The 19667-nt window shown below is 37.6% G+C and overlaps 1 protein-coding gene across 2 annotated transcripts in view; it reads right to left on the reverse strand.

Annotated features, from left to right (window-relative positions):
- Nucleotides 1–19667, reverse strand: part of fyco1a (FYVE and coiled-coil domain autophagy adaptor 1a) — a 600194-nt gene that overhangs the window by 467610 nt on the left and 112917 nt on the right. For both annotated transcript variants that reach the window (XR_007935327.1, XM_028804043.2), the window contains exon 11: nucleotides 18035–18153. Coding sequence is in view for 1 of the 2 variants with exons in the window: in XM_028804043.2 (XP_028659876.2) it covers nucleotides 18035–18153 (119 nt within the window). In the remaining variant the exon portion in view is untranslated. The remainder of the gene's footprint in view (nucleotides 1–18034; nucleotides 18154–19667) is intronic.

Consider the following 19667-nt stretch of genomic DNA (forward strand, 5'->3'; position numbering starts at 1 on the left):
TATGGCTCCATCAGTTAATCTGCATTTTTTTTCCTTTCCTCTTTATATTTTTAAATTCAGAAAGCACTTAATGATGACCATTTATTGGCATTGCTACATTAGTGACGATATGTAGGTGGAAAACAGTATCTGCTTTGCACTTTTGGTTTTGAATTGGTTTTCACAACACAATTCTCAGAAAAGGGGTCCAGATTGAAATAAATGGGAGAAAAGTGTCTTTTATAAATAAAACATGTTTAAACACAATACAGCAACACAATGAAATTGTTATCCCAAAGTAATTTGAGAAAAAAATAAACAACAGTTGCTAGTTTGATGACATGCCACTTTTTGTCAATACTCTTATTTAAACTTTGTGGGTGCTGATGAAATCATCTGGAGAGGCACTGGCTGATGGGCACTGTTGCACAAGGTTGCAGATAAGATAAAGGGCAGTGTTAATGTATATAATAAATATGTTTCTTACTATGATCAATTACACAAAATTGACTACACTCACAGTGCCTATCAAGCATTTGAATTTTATAGCTAAGGCATCTTCTTTTAGCTTCACTATACTTTCTTATCTTTTCCTTGGCTTCTGCAGATGGCATTCATTTGCATAAACCTGTACACCCCATTTTTCTGTGTGCGACTGTTGTCTGCTGAGACAAAAAGGAATAAGATGTGTTAAAATGTCCCACTCACTAAGATCACTGTTGAAGACAAATATAAACAACAAAAAAAGGTCAGCTAATTTTGTTTTTTCTACAATGTCACCAAATTTCAATCAAATCAGTTAAAGCGTTTTTCGAGATTTTTGGGGTATTTAACTTTTCTATTATGGGGTCCTTTTACCCCTAAATATTGATATATCGAAATGTCCTTTTTCAGTGCATACCTACTGCCCTAGATGTACCAGCCTGTCCAATTTTCGCTTTTTAGCTAAACAGGAAAATGTTTCTATTGAAAGAAGAAGTGTGCTGTGCTGAAATTTAAATAAATATATATATATATATATATATATATATATACAGTGGAACCTCGAGATACGATCACCTCTGTATACGAGAAATTCAAAATACGAGGAAAGTATGAGCGAAAAATTCAGATCTAAATACGAGCATTGGCTCACGTAACGAGCCACGAGCCAGGCTGTGGGTATAGCTTCGCGGTTTAGCAAGGGGGCGTGGTAGCTGTAGCGAGCCGCAGGGCGATCTGCGGTGTCTGCGTTTCTCACCTAAGTGCACAGGTGGGAAACTGCCCACATCCATGATTTGTCCTGTGGCTGATGGGCTGGGCAGGGTTGCCACCCGTCCTTTAAAATACAGAATCGTCCCGTATTTGAGAATGAAATTGCGCGTCCCGTTTTGAATCAATACGTATGCGTCGCTTATTTTTTTGTATTAAAAGTGGTAATCCTAGCAGCTGCCATGTCTTCCCCGCATATATAGAGAAGCGCGAGCCGGTTAAGGGGGAGAAGAAGTAAAAGAAAAGAGAGGAGAGGAGAGAGAACGGAGGTTGCAGGAGGAGGCAGGAATCCGCAGCAGTAGGAAGTCGGTGCGAGAGAGCGAGCGAGTACAGGCTCGCGTGTAGCTGAACAGGCGAGCCAAACAGCTGAAGCAGGACGGTGTAGAGAAGGTCAGCTGCATTAAGTGTCTCGCCTGTTGCAGAGCCCGCATAGGAGAAGCAGGTGAGACGCTAACAGAGAAGAAGCACCGGGGATTGTCATCTGTTTTTTGAAGACTGCTTCCTGTTGACGTTTTAACCTCGTGTTAAAGGATTGTTATTCTTATGTACTTTAAACCTCCACTTCACAACCGTTTTAAGGATTATTTATTTAAAGATTTATTGAATGCTCTACTGCACTTTGGACACCTGTTTTGATTCTTTTAATAATCAGTTATATTATTTACCAGTGTTATTTATTAAGGTAGACTACAGTATATATAATTTATCAGTGTTATTTGTTAGGAAAATTGATTTTTATGTTAATATATTTGGGATGCGGAACGGATTAACTGGATTTCCATTATTTTCAATGGGGACGTTTGTTCTAGATACGAGAAATTCGCTATACAAGCTCAGTGCTGGAACGAATTAAACTCGTATCTAGAGGTTCCACTGTATATATATTCATATATATATATATATATATATATATATATATATATATATATATATATATATATATATATATACATATATATATATATATAAACACCTATCAAGGAATGAGATACAGTAAAGAATGAGAAACAAGTGAAAGTCAGTTTTTGAAGGTGATGTATTGAAAGCAGGAAAAATGGGCAAGCGTAAGGATCTGAGCAACTTTGTCAAGGGCCAAATTGTGATGACTAGAGGACTGGATGAGAGCATATCCAAAATGGCAGGTCTTGTAGGGTGTTTCCGATATGCACTGGTTAGTACCTACCAAAAGCAGCTAAAGGAAGGACAAGTAGTGAACAGACAACAAGGTCATAGGCGCCCAAAGTTCACTGATGCACGCAGGGAGCATAGGCTAGCCTGTTTGGTTGGATCCCACAGAAGAGCTACTACAGCACAAACTGCAGAAAGTACTTAATGCTGGGCATGACAGAAAGGTGTGAAAACACAAATTGCATTGCAGCTTGTTGGGTATGGGAGTGCATAGCTGCATACCTGTCACAGTCCCCATGCTGAACCCTGCGCAGCAACGAAAGCTCCTACAATTGATATGTGAGCGTCAGAACAGGACCATGGAGCAATGGAAGAAGGTGGCCTGGTCTGATAAATCATGTTTTCTTTTAGATCATGTGGATGACCAGGTGCGTGCCCATCATTTACCTGGGGAAGAGTTGGCAGCAAGATGCAACATGGAAGGAAGACAAGGTGGCAGAGGCACAGTGATGTTCTGCTGGGGAAACCTTGGGTCCTGGCATTCACATGGATGTTACTTTGACATGTACCACCTACCTAAAGATCACTGCAGACCATATACACCCCTTCATGGCAAACAGTATTCCCTGATGACAGTGGCCTCTTTCAGTAGAATAATGCACCCTGCCACACTGCAAAAACTTCATGAATTGTTTGAAGAAAGAGTTCAAGGTGTTGACTTGGCCTTTAAATTCCCTGATTGAGCATCTGTGGGAAACACATCTGATCCATGGAGACACCATCTCGCAATTTATAGGACTTAAAGGATCTGCTACTAATGTCTTGCTGCCAGATACCAGTGTGAGTTGCTGCTTATTTGCCATCAGAGTCATAATGATATTAAAAAAATACTGCAGTACACAAAAAATACACACTGTCAGATCTTTATTAAATATTCTTTTTAAACATTCAAATTCAAGGATGTTTACCTAATTACATAATGATTACCTAATTAGGATACATTATTACCATGTTTCTGTATTTATTAATAGTGGTGCGCTAATTGAGGTCTTTAAATCTAATTCTGATGTCCAAAGTCTTTAACACTAGAATTCCTGAAGCCTATGAAAAAAACTTGTAATCCCAGCCTACCTTAAATCCTTTCACACCTCTCCATCAGCATCTTTTATTTTGTAAATGTATCTATCAGCACAAGCAGCAAGCAGCCTGCTGTGCCATTCCCCGCCTTGAAGGAGCTTAGCTTGGGCAAAAAGTCCTCAAAGCTCGAGCCAAGGCTCCTTATTTGCATGTGAGGCTCCTGGAGTTGTACAGGGTAATTAATACAGCATATTGTTATTTAGAATACATGCATTTCATATATGTTCCGTGTCTACAAAGATCTGGGTAAGTGTAGGATAAAAGGAAATGCAAGCGCCGTGCAGACAGTGTATGCGCCCAAACTTTACACCAGTTGTTATAAACTGATATCAAAAGCTTCTTCTTTTTAGGCACATACACCATCAGCACAGCGCTTTCAATTCTGAACACTAGTGTGGCAAATTACTCACATACTGAAGTGACTTTAGCTGCAGGCAGAAGTCCCATTTTACTTTATGGTGCCAAGCAGACTTGCATTGCAGTGCAGAAGTCTATTAGCCAGCAAAAGCGCTGTGACGAAGCTGACTGTTGTTACGGTCCTCCCTTTGTCCAGTCTGATAGCGGTCATAGAGCATCATATCTTTAATTGCTAGTACAACAAATAGTTCTGATCAGGCATCAGCCACAGCCCTGCTCTTTTGAAAAGAACAGAGATAAATGCCATCAACTCAGAGAGGGACAGGGCAAGAGCTTTGTACCACGTGAACGTCACTGAGAGAATAAAGCTGAACAAAAAAGTGCCAACCTTTACTAGTAGCCAAAATTTACACCGGGTGTAACAGACTCAAATCAAATGTATGCTTTTACTATATTGTAGAATAATAATAATAATAATAATAGCAGCTCACTACTCAAAACACAGAGCACCCAGTCTCAAACCCGGGACCTTCGGGTTATAAGGCAGCTGTTCTTACCTCTGCACTATTCAAGAATACGTGTAAACTTCCTGTCAACTGACATTTGAGCTTGAGTTTTTAACTCATTGAGAGCCACATGTAAATCGAATGCTTTAATTTTTATTTGGACTACATGGAATGGAATAACATGGAAAAAGTTTCTGCTTAGGTATGTGTTCAGCATTTCTTGCCTCGCATTTCCTTTCATCCTACACTTACCCAGATCTTTGCATGTATTTCAAATAATGAAATACTGTAGTTTTTATCCTGTACAACTCCAGGCATTTCACCTCACACACAGATACAAAAACATTCATGGAAAAATTCTCATATTACTTGTGTTGCATAGTCCACGTGTCAAGTTCTCCAGTCAAATGTTCATAACTACTGCATGCAAAGTTGCACAACTGGTGGTGACCGCTAGATGAATACCTCATACAAATCTGTGTTGTGTAAATTAAACAAAATGAAATTAGAAAATCAAAACCTATCAATGAATAAAAAAAATAAAATACATTCAAAATAAATTCTGTTTGTTACAGACCATCCATCCATCCTCTTTCGCTTATCTGAGGTCGGGTCGCGAGGTCAGCAGCTTGAGCAGAGATGCCCAGACTTCCCTCTCCCCGGCCACTTCTTCTAGCTCTTCCGGGAGAATCCCGAGGCGTTCCCAGGCCAGCCGGGAGACATAGTTCCTCCAGCGTGTCCTGGGTCTTCCCCGGGGCCTCCTCCCGGTTGGACGTGCCCGGAACACCTCACCAGGGAGGCGTCCAGGAGGCATCCTGATCAGATGCCCGAGCCACCACATCTGACTCCTCTCGATGCGGAGGAGCAGCGGCTCTACTCTGAGCCCCTCCCGGATGACTGAGCTTCTCACCCTATCTTTAAGGGAAAGCCCAGACACCCTGTGGAGAAAACTCATTTCAGCCGCTTGTATTCGCGATCTCATTCTTTCTGTCACTACCCATAGCTCATGACCATAGGTGAGGGTAGGAACATAGATCGACTGGTAAATTGAGACCTTTGCCTTACGTCTCAGCTCCTTTTTTCACCACAACAGACCGATGCAGAGCCCGCATCACTGCGGACGCTGAACCAATCCACCTGTCGATCTCATGTTCCATTCTTCCCTCACTCGTGAACAAGACCCCGAGATACTTGAACTCCTCCACTTGGGGCAGGAACTCACCTCCCACCCTGAGAGGGCACTCCACCCTTTTCCGGCTGACGACCATGGTCTCGGATTTGGAGGTGCTGATTCCCATCCGAGCAGCTTCACACTCAGCTGCGAACCGATCAAGAGAGAGCTGAAGATCACGGCCTGATGAAGCAAACAGGACAACATCATCTGCAAAAAGCAGTGACCCAATCCTGAGTCCACCAAACCGGACCCCCTCAACACCCTGGCTGCGCCTAGAAATTCTGTCCATAAAAGTTATGAACAGAATCGGTGACAAAGGGCAGCCCTGGCAGAGTCCAACTCTCACTGGTAACGGGTTTGACTTACTGCCGGCAATGCGGACCAAGCTCTGACACCGGTTGTACAGGGACCGAACAGCTCTTATCAGGGGGTCCGGTACCCCATACTCCTGGAGCACCCCCCACAGGACTCCCCGAGGGACATGGTCGAACGCCTTTTCCAAGCATAATTGAATGAAAATGTGAAATGTCACAAAAAGAAGTTAATGGCATATAACATTCTATCAAAGTTTTAAAATGTTCAGCAGCTAATATACAACGAATAATGACATCATTTTCTTGTAAGTCTTCCAGTGTTACTATTAATAGGGATGTTACAATACCAGAATATTTGTATTTTAAACCAATTCCAGTGAAATGTTATGATGCTTGATACCAAAAACCAGAAATCACATTCAGTGACTTTTATTAAACTACTTTCATTATTAAAATAAACAATATTGTGCTTATGGGTGGCACAGTGGCGCAGTGGGAGCGCTGCTGCCTCGCAGTTAGGAGACCCGGGTTTGCTTCCCGGGTCCACCCTACGTGGAGTTTGCATGTTCTCCTCGTGTCTGCGTGGGTTTCCTCCGGGCACTCCGGTTTCCTCCCACAGTCCAAAGACATGCAGGTTAGGTGGATTGGTGATTCTAAATTGGCCCTAGTGTGTGCTTGGTGTGTGGGTGTGTTTGTGTGTGTCCTGCGGTGGGTTGGCACCCTGCCCGGGATTGGTTCCCTGCCTTGTGCCCTGTGTTGGCTGGGATTGGCTCCAGCAGACCCCCGTGACCCTGTGTTCGGATTCAGCGGGTTGGAAAATGGATGGATGGATATTGTGCTTTAAAATACTGTTATATTTATCAAGTAGTTACCCAAGTATCATTTAATTAAACAATTCAAGACTATTATTATGTACTGTTGAATTAGTTCATCCCAAGATAATTCAGGATATTTTCATTCAAAAAGACTCTTTAAAGCTGTTTTTGTAACAAGCTATTAAAGTCTAGTTTGTCAGTGAAACGGTCTGTTAGGTCTATAACATTATATATGGATCATTAGCTAGATTAAAAAAATATCACCAAAGAGTAATATTTAAAAGATGAGTGAAATTAATTGAAATTTCAATTGTCAGAAACACAAGGTACTATACTTTTTTAAATCTGTCCCTTTTTTATGTTTGCCGCAACTTTAAAGCTTCCTGTGTGAAATCAAACTTGTCAGTTTTGCACAAATCATTTACTTCAGAACTCTTGTACAACAGCCATTGTTTTGTAGTTTTCAAGGTTTCTCACAAGAGCAATCAGACTTTGTTACTGCTTATGCCTGTGTACAAATCCAGAATTAGAAAATTACTTGGGCTGTAATTACCTGTGCTTAGTAAATCCGTAACTGTGAGACAGTATTACATTATTCAACATGCAATTCAAATATATGTCATTATGCTTTTACTTATGGGTTATACTAATGAACATTAGTTTGCCTTCAAAGGCCAAACAAATGACACAAATTCAGTGTTTTCAGATTCAGCCCATTACCAACCTGACACCTGAATTGACCTGGGACACCTTAAAATCAGTATACCATAGAAACATCTGACAAAAAGATCTATAAACGCAGAAGCCGCAAACTTTGTGAAAACCAGTATTTGTGTCATTCTCAAAACTTATGGTCACGACTGTAAGCTATTCAGACACCAAAATCCTATTAGGGCTATGTTTCTAACTACCTGATATTGTAAACTACTATTTAAAACATATTTTATGTCCATTACCAATTCATTTAATTTACGTTCTATTATTGTTATTGTTTTAGTATGATTCAGTGTTTCAAAAATATTTTATAAATGAAAACGTGTTAACTCGCTCTTTAATGGATCAACAAAAAATAAAACAAATGCTCCAAGTTTCTTAAACAAATAACAAAATCCATAAAAACCCCCATTATCTAATTTGTTTTTATCTCACAAGTGTTAATTCTTTCTGTGGGCAACTGGGATAGTGTTGGATATAAGCATGAGAATAAAATTGTTTCTTTTACATTGCCTACATGTGACTGAAGTATTACAGTATGTATGTGGTGATCCTTTACTAGTATGTACTGTTACAAGCTACAAATGTTTCAGAAGCAATGTTGCCTTACATGTGGATTACATGTTCTAAAAATGGGGAACAGTAACCTCTGGGTTAGAAATGGTTGATATAGGACTTAACATTAATCAATATATGAATATTTATCTGCAAAGATAAAGAGACTAGATTAATTTAGAAGTGAGAAAACTGCACAATAGCAAATTTACAAATTTACATATTAAATTTAGCAGAACCCTTAGCTGAACAAGTGCTTCACATCCAATAAAAAATGCATTCAATTCAATGCTATTCTCATGTAGTACACTTCATAGAAGACAGAGAATGCAGCACAGCTCTTGGACCAGACTTTGGACTTGTCACATCTGAACAGCTGGAACTCTGTAATGGCGGGAGTGTCAGCTTATGTCCCGAAGCCGCTGCAGATGATTCAAAAAGCAGTGGCACATCTGGTGTTCAACCAACCTAGGTAGACACATCACTCCTCTTTCCAGATCACTACATTGGCTCCCCGTAGCAGCACATATTAAGGTCACATCCTTGATAATTGCCTACAGAGTAGTCAACAGGGTCAGCAACAATAAATATGGAGACACTGGTGAGGTTCTATGCTCTTTTTCAAGCACTCAAGTGTGCTGATGAATGGTGTCTGGTGATGCTACCTATGCATGGCATTAAATCTCAATCCAGACCCTTTTCATGTGTAGTTCCCAGCTGGTTGAATGAGATGCCCACCTCCTTTTTTAGTTCTGACTCCCTCAATGTCTTTCAGAAGTGCTTAAAGAATCATTTGTTTGGTGAACATCTAACTGTTTTTTATAACCTAGGAATAGTAACTCACTTGTAATTTGCTCTGAACTCTTTACTTTTGATGATCAATTTTGTAACCTTGCCCTGTAACAAATGTTCAGAAACAGTCCTTGAGACTTATGTTTACTTGATTATGTTAAACTCTTTTGTAAGTCACTTTGGATAAAAGTGTCTGGTAAGCAAATAAATGTAAATGTAATGTAATGTAGATATGCTCAATGTCCTTAGGCAAATATGCAAATAAAAGAAAAAATGCAAAACAAAAAGTACTTACATGTGCAGTATACATACACCATATCTGAATAAAGGAGGCTAAAATGTATTTGAAATAATGGTTAGCCCTGCAATCAACAATATTCCTATAGCTTGCATTTGTGAATGTGGTTTAACTTTTGTCATGAGTGTCAACTTTTAAACATTGTAGTTCCTGTTTTATTTTGAAGTACTTGCATGACCACTATGCCTTCTGGAAATTCTTGTGTTAATATTTTTGTAAATTCAGCAGCCATGCCTTTAGCATGAGGTATTCAGGATGGTGTAATGTGTTTCCATAACTGTGTGAGAAAATGCTTTTTACTATATAAGTGGTATTCTGCGTGGTTATGCTATTAAATTCATTTGAGCTGTGGGAACAACAATGATTTTGGTCGGCCTGGGAATCCTGAAATTATGTATATTGGTTCAGTATAGGATTTGCATAGCAAATCTAGGATTAAGAACAATGAGGTATTACTTTGAGCAGAGCTTTCCCTCATTTTATGCTCACTGAGTAAGCTTGTGCGCCTTACATTCATGAACACAAAAGCTGTTGTTTTGCAGTTTTCACATATGAAAATAAATATATTTGCAGTTAACCCCATTCCCAGAATGCTTAGTTTGACAAATATGCTATTTTAGTAGGATTCATTTAAGGCATATATTTTTTTTTCTCAGATTGGTAAACACTTGATGATTTGCTAATTAATCTTTCATTTTCAGTAAACACTGCCATGTTAAAAGTACATAGCCAATGAGTTTCAAATTTATTACATGAAACTGATCTTTGATTTAGTATTAATATTTAATTTTTGCGCTGTAGTATATTATGCATGCAGAGGGGAGGACTGGATGACAAGATTTTTTTTTTTTATTGTAGTCTGCTGCCAGGTGGCTTTAAGACCCGTTTACACTTAGCGTGTCGTCATGACCATGACAGTCCACTATGGTGCGTGGGATATTAATTTCATCATTAGTACTGGTGCACAGACCCTCATGTCTGTGACTGCATGCCTCCAAAATTTTTTAAATGCACAACCATGTGTGTGTGGACTACACATACACTAGACAAGAAAACATGGGCTGATAAAAGGAATAGTTGTGTGAAGTATTGCTGCCCACACTTATGCAATCCAACAATAAAAGCACAGAGATAGACAAATTTCCACAAATTCATAGTGATAAATCGCCCAGAACCACGGCAAAGAAGAAAGGCATGAAAAAACTTCAGGAGAAAAGCTAAGGGATTCTGTTATTGTGCAGCGTTGTGTACTAAGCACTTGAACTATAAACAGACCAGGGTGCACATCCTTTCTTCACAACCACGTCTGCAGCTGCCCGTGGCCAAATATAAACTAGCCTCTAGACAAATATACTCTTTCCTTATACATGTGTTTATCAATATATGCTGAAAACAGCTAATAAAAAATATAGAAACATTTTTTTGAATAGTATAGTAAGAGGTCACCAGAGCATGAAAATCACCAGAATAACACAAGTTTAAGAAAAGATCCATGTAAGACTTCCAAAGATGACACAATGCCACAGAAGCAGACAAGCTGCCAACAACAACACCAGGCGTGATATGACCTCTATGTGCGCTGGGTGCTCTGTAATGAAAACAGGCAAGATAAGAGATATGAAGAAGTGACAGTTTCCTCCCGGAAGTATGCAAGATGGTAGTGGGTAGGTATAGTAGGGGCAGGCAGGAACTTCAAGACTTTCTTGCTGACAGGTGACAACACAGGGCAACTACCTGGGATAACTAGGACCTAGTTGGACATTCAAGAGTGAGTCCACTAGGAGGCAGTTAAGATTTCTTTGGTAACTGAAGGCTCGTGGGTGATGGATATCAATAACCACTAAGGGTCTGTCTCTGAATTTCAAACACACTCTAAAAGATTCAAAGTTTAATTATTAGAAATTATTGTTAGCCTCTCTTTAAATTTTTCCTTTGCTACTTTTGTCAATGTTGTATCATTGTATGTGTAATTAATGACATAGTGTCATAAAACTATGTACATATGTGTTAAATTTGTGAAAATTTTAAGCAACGTAGAAATTTATTATTATAGAATATATACACATCAAATTTTCAATGACTGTGCCCATATGGGAATGTTGCAAAGTATTTTGGAGATCCTGGAGCTAAGCATGTCACTAACTAAAGTGATCCCAACATCTCTCAAAATGAAATCCGTGAGAAAGACTGAAACTGTATTTGTTAGAACTTACATAATTAAAATAATACTTCTACAACAACTTATCACAGCTCTAAGTGACTAACAATAAAAAGAAATTATTCCATGTAAAATTTTTTAACACTGAAATTTTGATAATGCTATTTTTACCACATGTACCAAGAAGTTAAGATAATCATTAATCAGTAATCAATACATGGTTGTCATTTGTGCTTGAAACAACTATCATTGTTACAATTGATTAAATATTTAGTTTACATTTTATACATTCTGGGTATCATTTATTGAAACATTTGTCTCAAAATTCTTCGTCATCCTTGTTAATTTTTTTTCACAAAACTTTTCGTTAGTCCAAATTTTGTATTAAGAGGAGGCAAAAATATTTTTGTTGGCGCAATAAGTGGTTTATGTGTAAAGCTGTTCTTTACTTGATCCAAATGCATAAGGAGCGGCCAGTTATTTTTAATATGACTCAGCAGGCCTGTCCCATTTGCAAATGAAACAACAGTACTTGGCATATCCAAACTGCATTCCTAGTAGCTCTGCAACTATGTTTAGATCATCACAGATGTTCCAGTTGTAGTACAGCATAGATATACTTATAATATGAGAGGAAATCTGAAAAATAGGTAATTGCAATAAAATGTTATGTGATAGGAAAATTTAACACTAGAATTACCAGAGCCTACGAAAAAACTCGTAGATCCGGCCCACCTTAAATCGCTTCTTAAAACCGTTCTCACCTCTCCGCCAGCGTCTTTTGTCATCTAAATGTACTGATAAAGACATGCTGCAAGCAGCCGGCTATTCCATCCCCCCACCGACTTAGAACGTACACGAACTTCTCCCAGCTCATGCCTTGATTGATTATCTGGGAGTAAAGTGGAGTTTTAGACTGGAAATAATAAATCGTTATTTGGAACACACGCATTTCATGTGTGTTGCGTTTCAACAGTAATCTGTGTAAACACATTTTTAAAACAGAAATGTTTTTATATTCTAGTAACAAACGACAAAATGTAGGCATAAACTATATAATGTATGAAGTCTGAAGTCCAAATATCAAAGAAACATTTTCACAAAAGGTACAAAAAAAAAAAGCTGCCACCAAAAAAAGCCGCCTTGGTGTGCGACATTGACACTCATTTACTATGACTTGTGGTGCAACAGTATCAGTTGCTGACTGGCAATTAGAAGGTCACGAATACGATCCTGCAAGACTCCCTTTTGAGAAGTGAAGTGTTCTTATTTTTACTATTTTAGAATAAAAAGATACATTTGATTTCAGTCTGTAACAGCCGGTGTAATTTATGATATTTGCAGAGGTTAGCTTTGTTTTTTTTTTTAACTCACTTTTCATTCTCTGTCGCGTTCAGGATCCTTCCCTACCACCCCCCCACCCACCCCACCCCATCTGACACTGCTGTTTTCACATAAAGACGTGCTATAGCTCTGCAGTGTATCACGATACATACGACCACGTGTTTTTTTCCCACAATCTTGCCAGTCTCCACATGTTGCTGTATGCTATTTCTTTTGTACTCCAGGACATGCAGAGGAAAGCATAGCAAAGAGTAGTAACTTCAGCGCTATATGCAATCATCAGACACTCCCCATCTGACACTGCTATTTTCACATAAAGACGCGCTATAGCTCTGCAGTGTACTTGTGACTGCATTGTCGTACCAATGCTTGCGAACTGAAGTGTCTGCATGCACTTTTCGTGGCATTATACGTGTATTTTTTGAGCATGCCCATGTAGCTCAAACACAGGAACATATGTTGATGTAAAAGTATAACAAAACAAGTGCACTTATATTTAAGACTATAACCGAAGAAAAAAGAAAGCAAGTTACAGTAGGTAGTTGATATGACAGCGTGTGTGGTGCAATGCTAAGAACTGCTGATTTCCATTCCATGCTATATAACTGTTAACATTTGAATCTGATGATTGCATATAGCGCTGTCTTATTCAGTGTGCGCAAGAACATGCAGGTGGCCAGTTGCTGAGTGCTACAACGCACATTTTAAAAAAAGAAAGACAAATATATGTGACGTTTTGAAGAAATCATTTTATGACGCAAATAGTACCAATCAGAAAACATCGTCGAAGTAATGCAATATTATTTGAAAACGAACAGCGTCAGTTTGGGTGTGAAGTTATACTGGCGCTGTTTGAGTCAGATCAGAAGCTGAATAAGCTGAACAAGCTCCTGTTCTGACTCTAAGTAAAAAGCATGAATCAATCAACAGAAACAACCACGATCAACATTTTAAACTTAACGATTTACAGTGCATACCAATTTATAAATTATATGTCCGTTTGAGGCAAAAAAAAAAAACACTTTCTTCATAGCTGGGAATCGATCTCGCGTCTCTGTGGCACGGCAGGGTTGCTGTGCTCCAAGTCAGCAAATCTTAGCGTTAAGCCACGGAAAGTGTTGTAGCATCGCTGAACCTTTTGTGAAAGTGTTTATTTGATGTTTGGACTTCAGGCTTCACACATTCTATAGTTTATGCCTACATTTTGTAACATTTATTACTAAAATATGAAAAAGTTTCTGTTTTAGCAATGTATTTACACAGATTACTGTAGAAACGGAACACGCATGAAATGCGTGTATTCCAAATAACAATCTATTATTTCCATTCTAAAACTCCAGCAGTTCAGTCACTCCCAGATAATCAAACAAGGCATGAGCTGGGAAAACTTAGTGAACATTCTGCAGCGGTGGGGGATGGAATAGCCGGCTGCTCGCTGCTCGTCTTAATCGGCACATTTAGAAGACAAAAGAGAGGTGAGAACGGTTTTAAGGTGGGCCGGATCTACAAGTTTTTTCGTAGACTCTGGTAATTCTAGTATTAAAAGTGATATTTGGTGAGGTGATCAGCAGGTCATAAGATTATTATACTATTAGTATATCATCATCTCCAGTTTAACAGTCATTTTCAGGATTTACCCCATTAGCTGGTTGCCCTCCAAATCTTTTTCTCAACCAGTTCATGGTCTAGGGCAATTTTTGGGCTCAAACCATTTTTTTCATATCATGTGACACCATCTCTACACATGTCTTCTTTGGTCTCCTCACCTCTACCTCATTATCTGTATACCTCTTAATCTCCTTCACTCCACATGCTAGAACCACCATTATCTCTATTTTTTAGCACAAAATAAATCGGCTCCACACCAAGTCCATATCTGAACTCAAATTTGTCATATTCTCACTCTGTAACAATCCATATATCCATCTGATCATATTAATTTCTTTACTTTATAGATTTGCCTTAGGTTCTGCCTTTATCAACCTTGTCTCACTCCAATGAAGCATATTACTCATCACACTGCTGTCAAAAACTTTATCTTTCAAAAGAAGAGACAGAAAGACTTCAGAAGTCTGAATGGGGGACAGCTCCATGTATACTTCTTTCATGCATCTCACACCTAAGCTATTACTGCTGTGACCACATTGCTATCTGCACTGAAGGTGTCACTTAAGTTGCAGAAGTTCTTACACTTAACATTATGCATCCCGCCATTGTCTTCCTCACAACATTTTACTGCATACAACACAAGGCATGCCTCATGCCTCTTACTCTCCAACCATCATACATCTTCCTTTTGAAATCTAATTTTCAATCCTGAAAACATTTCTGTTTCTTTCCTTAGTCTGTAGCTCATTTGCTTCTTTATAGATCACCCGATTACTTTCTGCCACTCCTTATGGCACCTTCTCTTTTATTCAATTGCCATCTCTACCAAAGTATTACACCACAATGTTTCCTCAGTGGTCCTTTTGTCCAGCTTCTTGTATTGTTTTCAAACCATACATTCTTTTAGCTTACGGCACTTAAGGATTCTAAAACTTTATTCACTTGCTAGCAGTATTTTGGTAAATTTATCTAGACATTCAAATTTCAACCTTCAGACTAGGTACATACTTCCTCTTACTTTTCTTTGCATCTCTGATTAAAAGATTTATGCCTAAGTGACATAGATACACAACCTTCTTTACAGATCACCTTCACATTTTTCATCATGTCACGATGAACTTTCCTCATCAACAAATAGCCCTGCAACCTAGTTATAGCACCAAACACTGACGTGTCATCAAATAGTTTTCCACTTTCTTAAACATGCACACAACCATTTTCATCTCAAGAAAAAAAAAACTCCAGAATAATCTCAACCTCAACATTATCCAATGAACCTATTCATAACCATCAGCACTAGCCTCAAAATGCCCATTCTAGTCACCATCCTTCATAAACACCTTCCACTGATGCATCTCAGATGTCAGCTCCATTAGCTTGTCCCATAACTAATTTTTCTCTTCATCGTTTCTCCCAACCATAGGTTTATATTCCTCAGTCATCTACCAATAATTACTTTAAAAAATCACTATATCGAACATTTTTCAGATACAAGAACACCAATTGCAGCATTGCAATCGCGTCTCATCTGCCAGAAAAAACATTTTCCATCTACAATTTCCACACCTTTGCCTTTCCATCTCATCTGCAATACACAGCACACATCTAAACGTCTCCTGTTCAGCACTACTACCAGTATTCCCTACTTTCTCATCATACACTCAGCACTACAAATCAGAATCCTTACACTCTCTCTACTTCATACTTCTTACCCAATACCTTACTTTCATCTCCCCTGTCATCAAACCATCCTCCCCAAAGTACATCAGGTCTAGGACTCAGGTTTCACTTGTCAGAGGTTCAACTGAGTTCCTCAACTTTCTGTTTGACAGAAAAGCAGGCAGGGACGTCCACAGAGTACTACAGGTTGTAGATTATTTTTAGGTCATCATTAAGGGAGCAGTGAAGCAGAAATGTTTAAGACAGAATGCCCTTCCTGTCACCAACCTCCTTTAGATTCCTTTCATAATATATAAGAATAAACATTATTCTAATCCTAAATTGGAGGGTTTATTATTATTATTATTAAATACACTGAAATTTGCATCTCAATGACAATTTAGTCTTATATTTGCAAAGGCTCTGGATATATGGTTATATAAACTGTTGATATAATGTATAATATAACTGTAATGCTAAAACATTTGCATAAACTATCTAGACACTGGAGTAGCGCAAATTCTTCGGCAGGTTGCTAGGCATTACCTTAATATTAACAGGTTCATGGTTATCTTCTAAAGTAGAGGTGGGAAAAGAGGACAAAAAGAAGAAGTCTTTTCTGTCAAGCTCATCATGAAGTTCAATTCACCTGACTTACAGTAATCTTCTCTTTTGATGACACTGGTAGCTTTCTGCCAATTCCTTCTTCCTCTGATTATTTAAAGCATAGGTGTTATCTTTGGTAGGGCTGGCATGAGCTTGTAAGGCCAATTGGTTGCTTTGATTACAGTCTAGATATTTTCTTTTTCTTATTACAATGTAACTCTTTGTTGTCTACTAACTAATCTATGAAAATGTCAAGTATTATCGCACCCACCAGTCTGTTGCCTGTAATGTCACTCAATGCAATAATTTTTCACTATTTCCAAAAAATTAAACATATATTATTGTGTCTGGCTTTGTGGAGTTTTGATGCAGGTTCCAAGCAAGTGGGTTTAGAAAATGGATGGATGCATAAACATAGCTGGTCTCAGATGCAATCATCCAGAACCAGAGAATCTTGAAAATATCACATATGATAACAACACTGCTGTTTTCTTTCTCAGATTTGTAACACCTTCTTTAGTGCATATGCTTGCTGCTACCATGGCTTGAACAAAAAAAAAAAACAAGCCATACTATTGAAATTTTGACTGCTGCACTTTAAATTTAGGAATTCATTTTATACTATGCTTATATAAACTGTTTATATAATGTATAATATAACTGTAATGCTAAAACATTTGCATCAACTATACTCATGAAGGAAACTGTAAATGTTTAAAGATATCTACAGGCCTCACATATTGTTTTGAGAAGCAAATTAGATAACAGCAGCTTTATTATCATTAATATTATTAGCAATAATAATAATATTCACACTAGCACAAATTACTTTATAAGCTTATGAACCCATAATGAACCATTTTGCCTCTTTACATTGAAATGGCAACAAAAAAACAAAAACTTTCTCCTTTACATTTCAGCAACGTAATTCAATTATACAATATAACACTGCTCATTCATACAATAATCCAGAATTTACAGAACTCTAATGACATTATTTATTTTGTACTGTTCTTTATTTCCTATAATTTCTTCAATTATTTCTAATGCTTAGAGATGTTCCGCCCCTATAAGTACTATGTTCAGTTTGGTTTGATGACAAACAAGGTGCCTTCTGTGCTGAGTTAAGATTGTTCTTCCCGTGATCACAGGGATTTTTGCCTGCACTACAAAGACATGATGTTATAGTCTAAGAATATTGATGGATGGATGGATGGATGTGTCACTAGCTTGCTTTGGGAAATACTGTAGTGTCTAATGTACTATATATCTTTATTTACTCTTAATCACCTTTCTCATCTAATGCTGGTACACTTACCACTTATTTGAAAAAAATTATAATAGCTTACTTCAGCTCTATGCCTATATATCACAAATACTTTGTTTGATCCAAATCCAGTAATTGCACTTCTTGTACCCACTCTATATCCCTAAACTTCATAAAACTTTGAACCAGGGTATGTTTTTAAATAAAAAAGTGAAAACAAGAACTAAAGTTTGTTGTGTGTTTTACCTAATGTCACAACTTTAACAGTGACAAAATAATAAGATAGTTTATTAGCAGATTTAAACAGATTGATTTTTATCCATTTTGGGCTTGGAACAATTTTTGTATTAACAAAGAAGTATTAAATCATACCTTGCCAGTATATCTTTTAAAGAATGGACTTCTTCAACATTTTCCTGACACACTTGTTCAGATTTTATCATCTGCTCAATTTTGATATCTAGCTGATTAGAAACATCCATGTTTTGCAGCTGTTAAATAAACAGAAATTCAGTTACACGCTTATATAAATTTACAAGGTTTAAAAATTGTGATAATAGTAGCAAAAGTCAACAAATGATGAAAATTAAACATACAGTAATTATAAAGTTTATGGCTAAGCATAAAACGCTGTACCAGAAAATTCTATGCAACCTTCATTAGAACGTACCTTTTAGAAAAGAGTAAGAGTTATGTATACTCCATAAATGTTTGAACAACTTCAGCTTTTCCCATGTTCTTCAAATAAGTTAATCAAATGAATAAGATAAGGCACCCTGCTGTTAGCAATCTTTAATCTTTTCATATTGTTTGGAATTTACACTTCATTTTTGATTAATTATGAGTTATACTGATTACTATAGCACAACAAATATAATTTAAGACTGATTCTTACATTAAAGCCAAAAGCAAAAATGTACTTGTAGTTAGCTCTAAATAGAACTTTGACTAGCAAAAATATAAATGTTATAAACAGCAGAGCCATATATTAAATGTTAAAACTATTTGCTACAAAAAGGTCTCATCCATGGTCAGATATGGCACTCCAAGGTACCCCAATGGCAGTAGTGCTATTTTTGTATTTTTTTATCAATATATGATAAGTCTTGTATTTTAAAAATCCTGTAGAATTTGTGCGAAGTACAGAGCAGCATGTTAAGAAAACAAAAAGACCTTCAAAGAGATGCTGATGTCAGAGTAAGCAAATCATTATAGCACATTGGAGGTCAATGAAGCAGAAGACTCCACAGAATCCTGCACAGTGTCCAACCCAGACTTCAGGAAATGTGGAATAAAGGCTGGGAGTGACATCTAGTTATGTTTATACCACAAAACCAGTGGTATATCAGTATCTATGCTTGTAACCAAAACACACATATAAACCAGCATCAACATGAACTAGCTATGAGATGCCACCACTACACTGCACAGAAAAAAAGGTTGCTCTCAACTTCAGGAAGCTGATAATTGTGCTCTGGATGGATATGCAGACAATGACAGAAGTGAATTTTAACCTGCAGAAATTATACAACTCAACGAATAAAAGATCTGGAGGTACACTCAACTAAATGTGTTGAAAACATAGAAATTAACAGGAAAAAAGAGAAGCTAACACAAAGAATAAAATAAGATAAATTGAGAATAAAATGAAAATGTTTGGAGCGCAACTGATGTGGAGTATATGGTCATGACCCAAATGAAACAACTGAAACAAACAGGGATCACTGCCTATAGAAGAATAACTGCTTTAGGAACTGACTACCAAATACTTCATAATAAACTTCTGGTGTGTGAGATCAAGGAGTTATAACTGTGGAACGACTTAAAACACTAGAACATGATAATCAAATGAAACATAAAGCAGAATTGTCTTCTAAAATCCTGAGTGCTGATGTAAAAACTGATACAGAAGTTATTAGTGCTTATTGTCTTCCTGATAATTAATCCCCTTGACACTTTTATGCTCAAATTCAACAAACTCTGGAATACAGAAAATATGATGTTT

This window comes from Erpetoichthys calabaricus, chromosome 6 (genome assembly GCF_900747795.2).
Source record: "Erpetoichthys calabaricus chromosome 6, fErpCal1.3, whole genome shotgun sequence".
Taxonomy (NCBI): domain Eukaryota; kingdom Metazoa; phylum Chordata; class Cladistia; order Polypteriformes; family Polypteridae; genus Erpetoichthys; species Erpetoichthys calabaricus.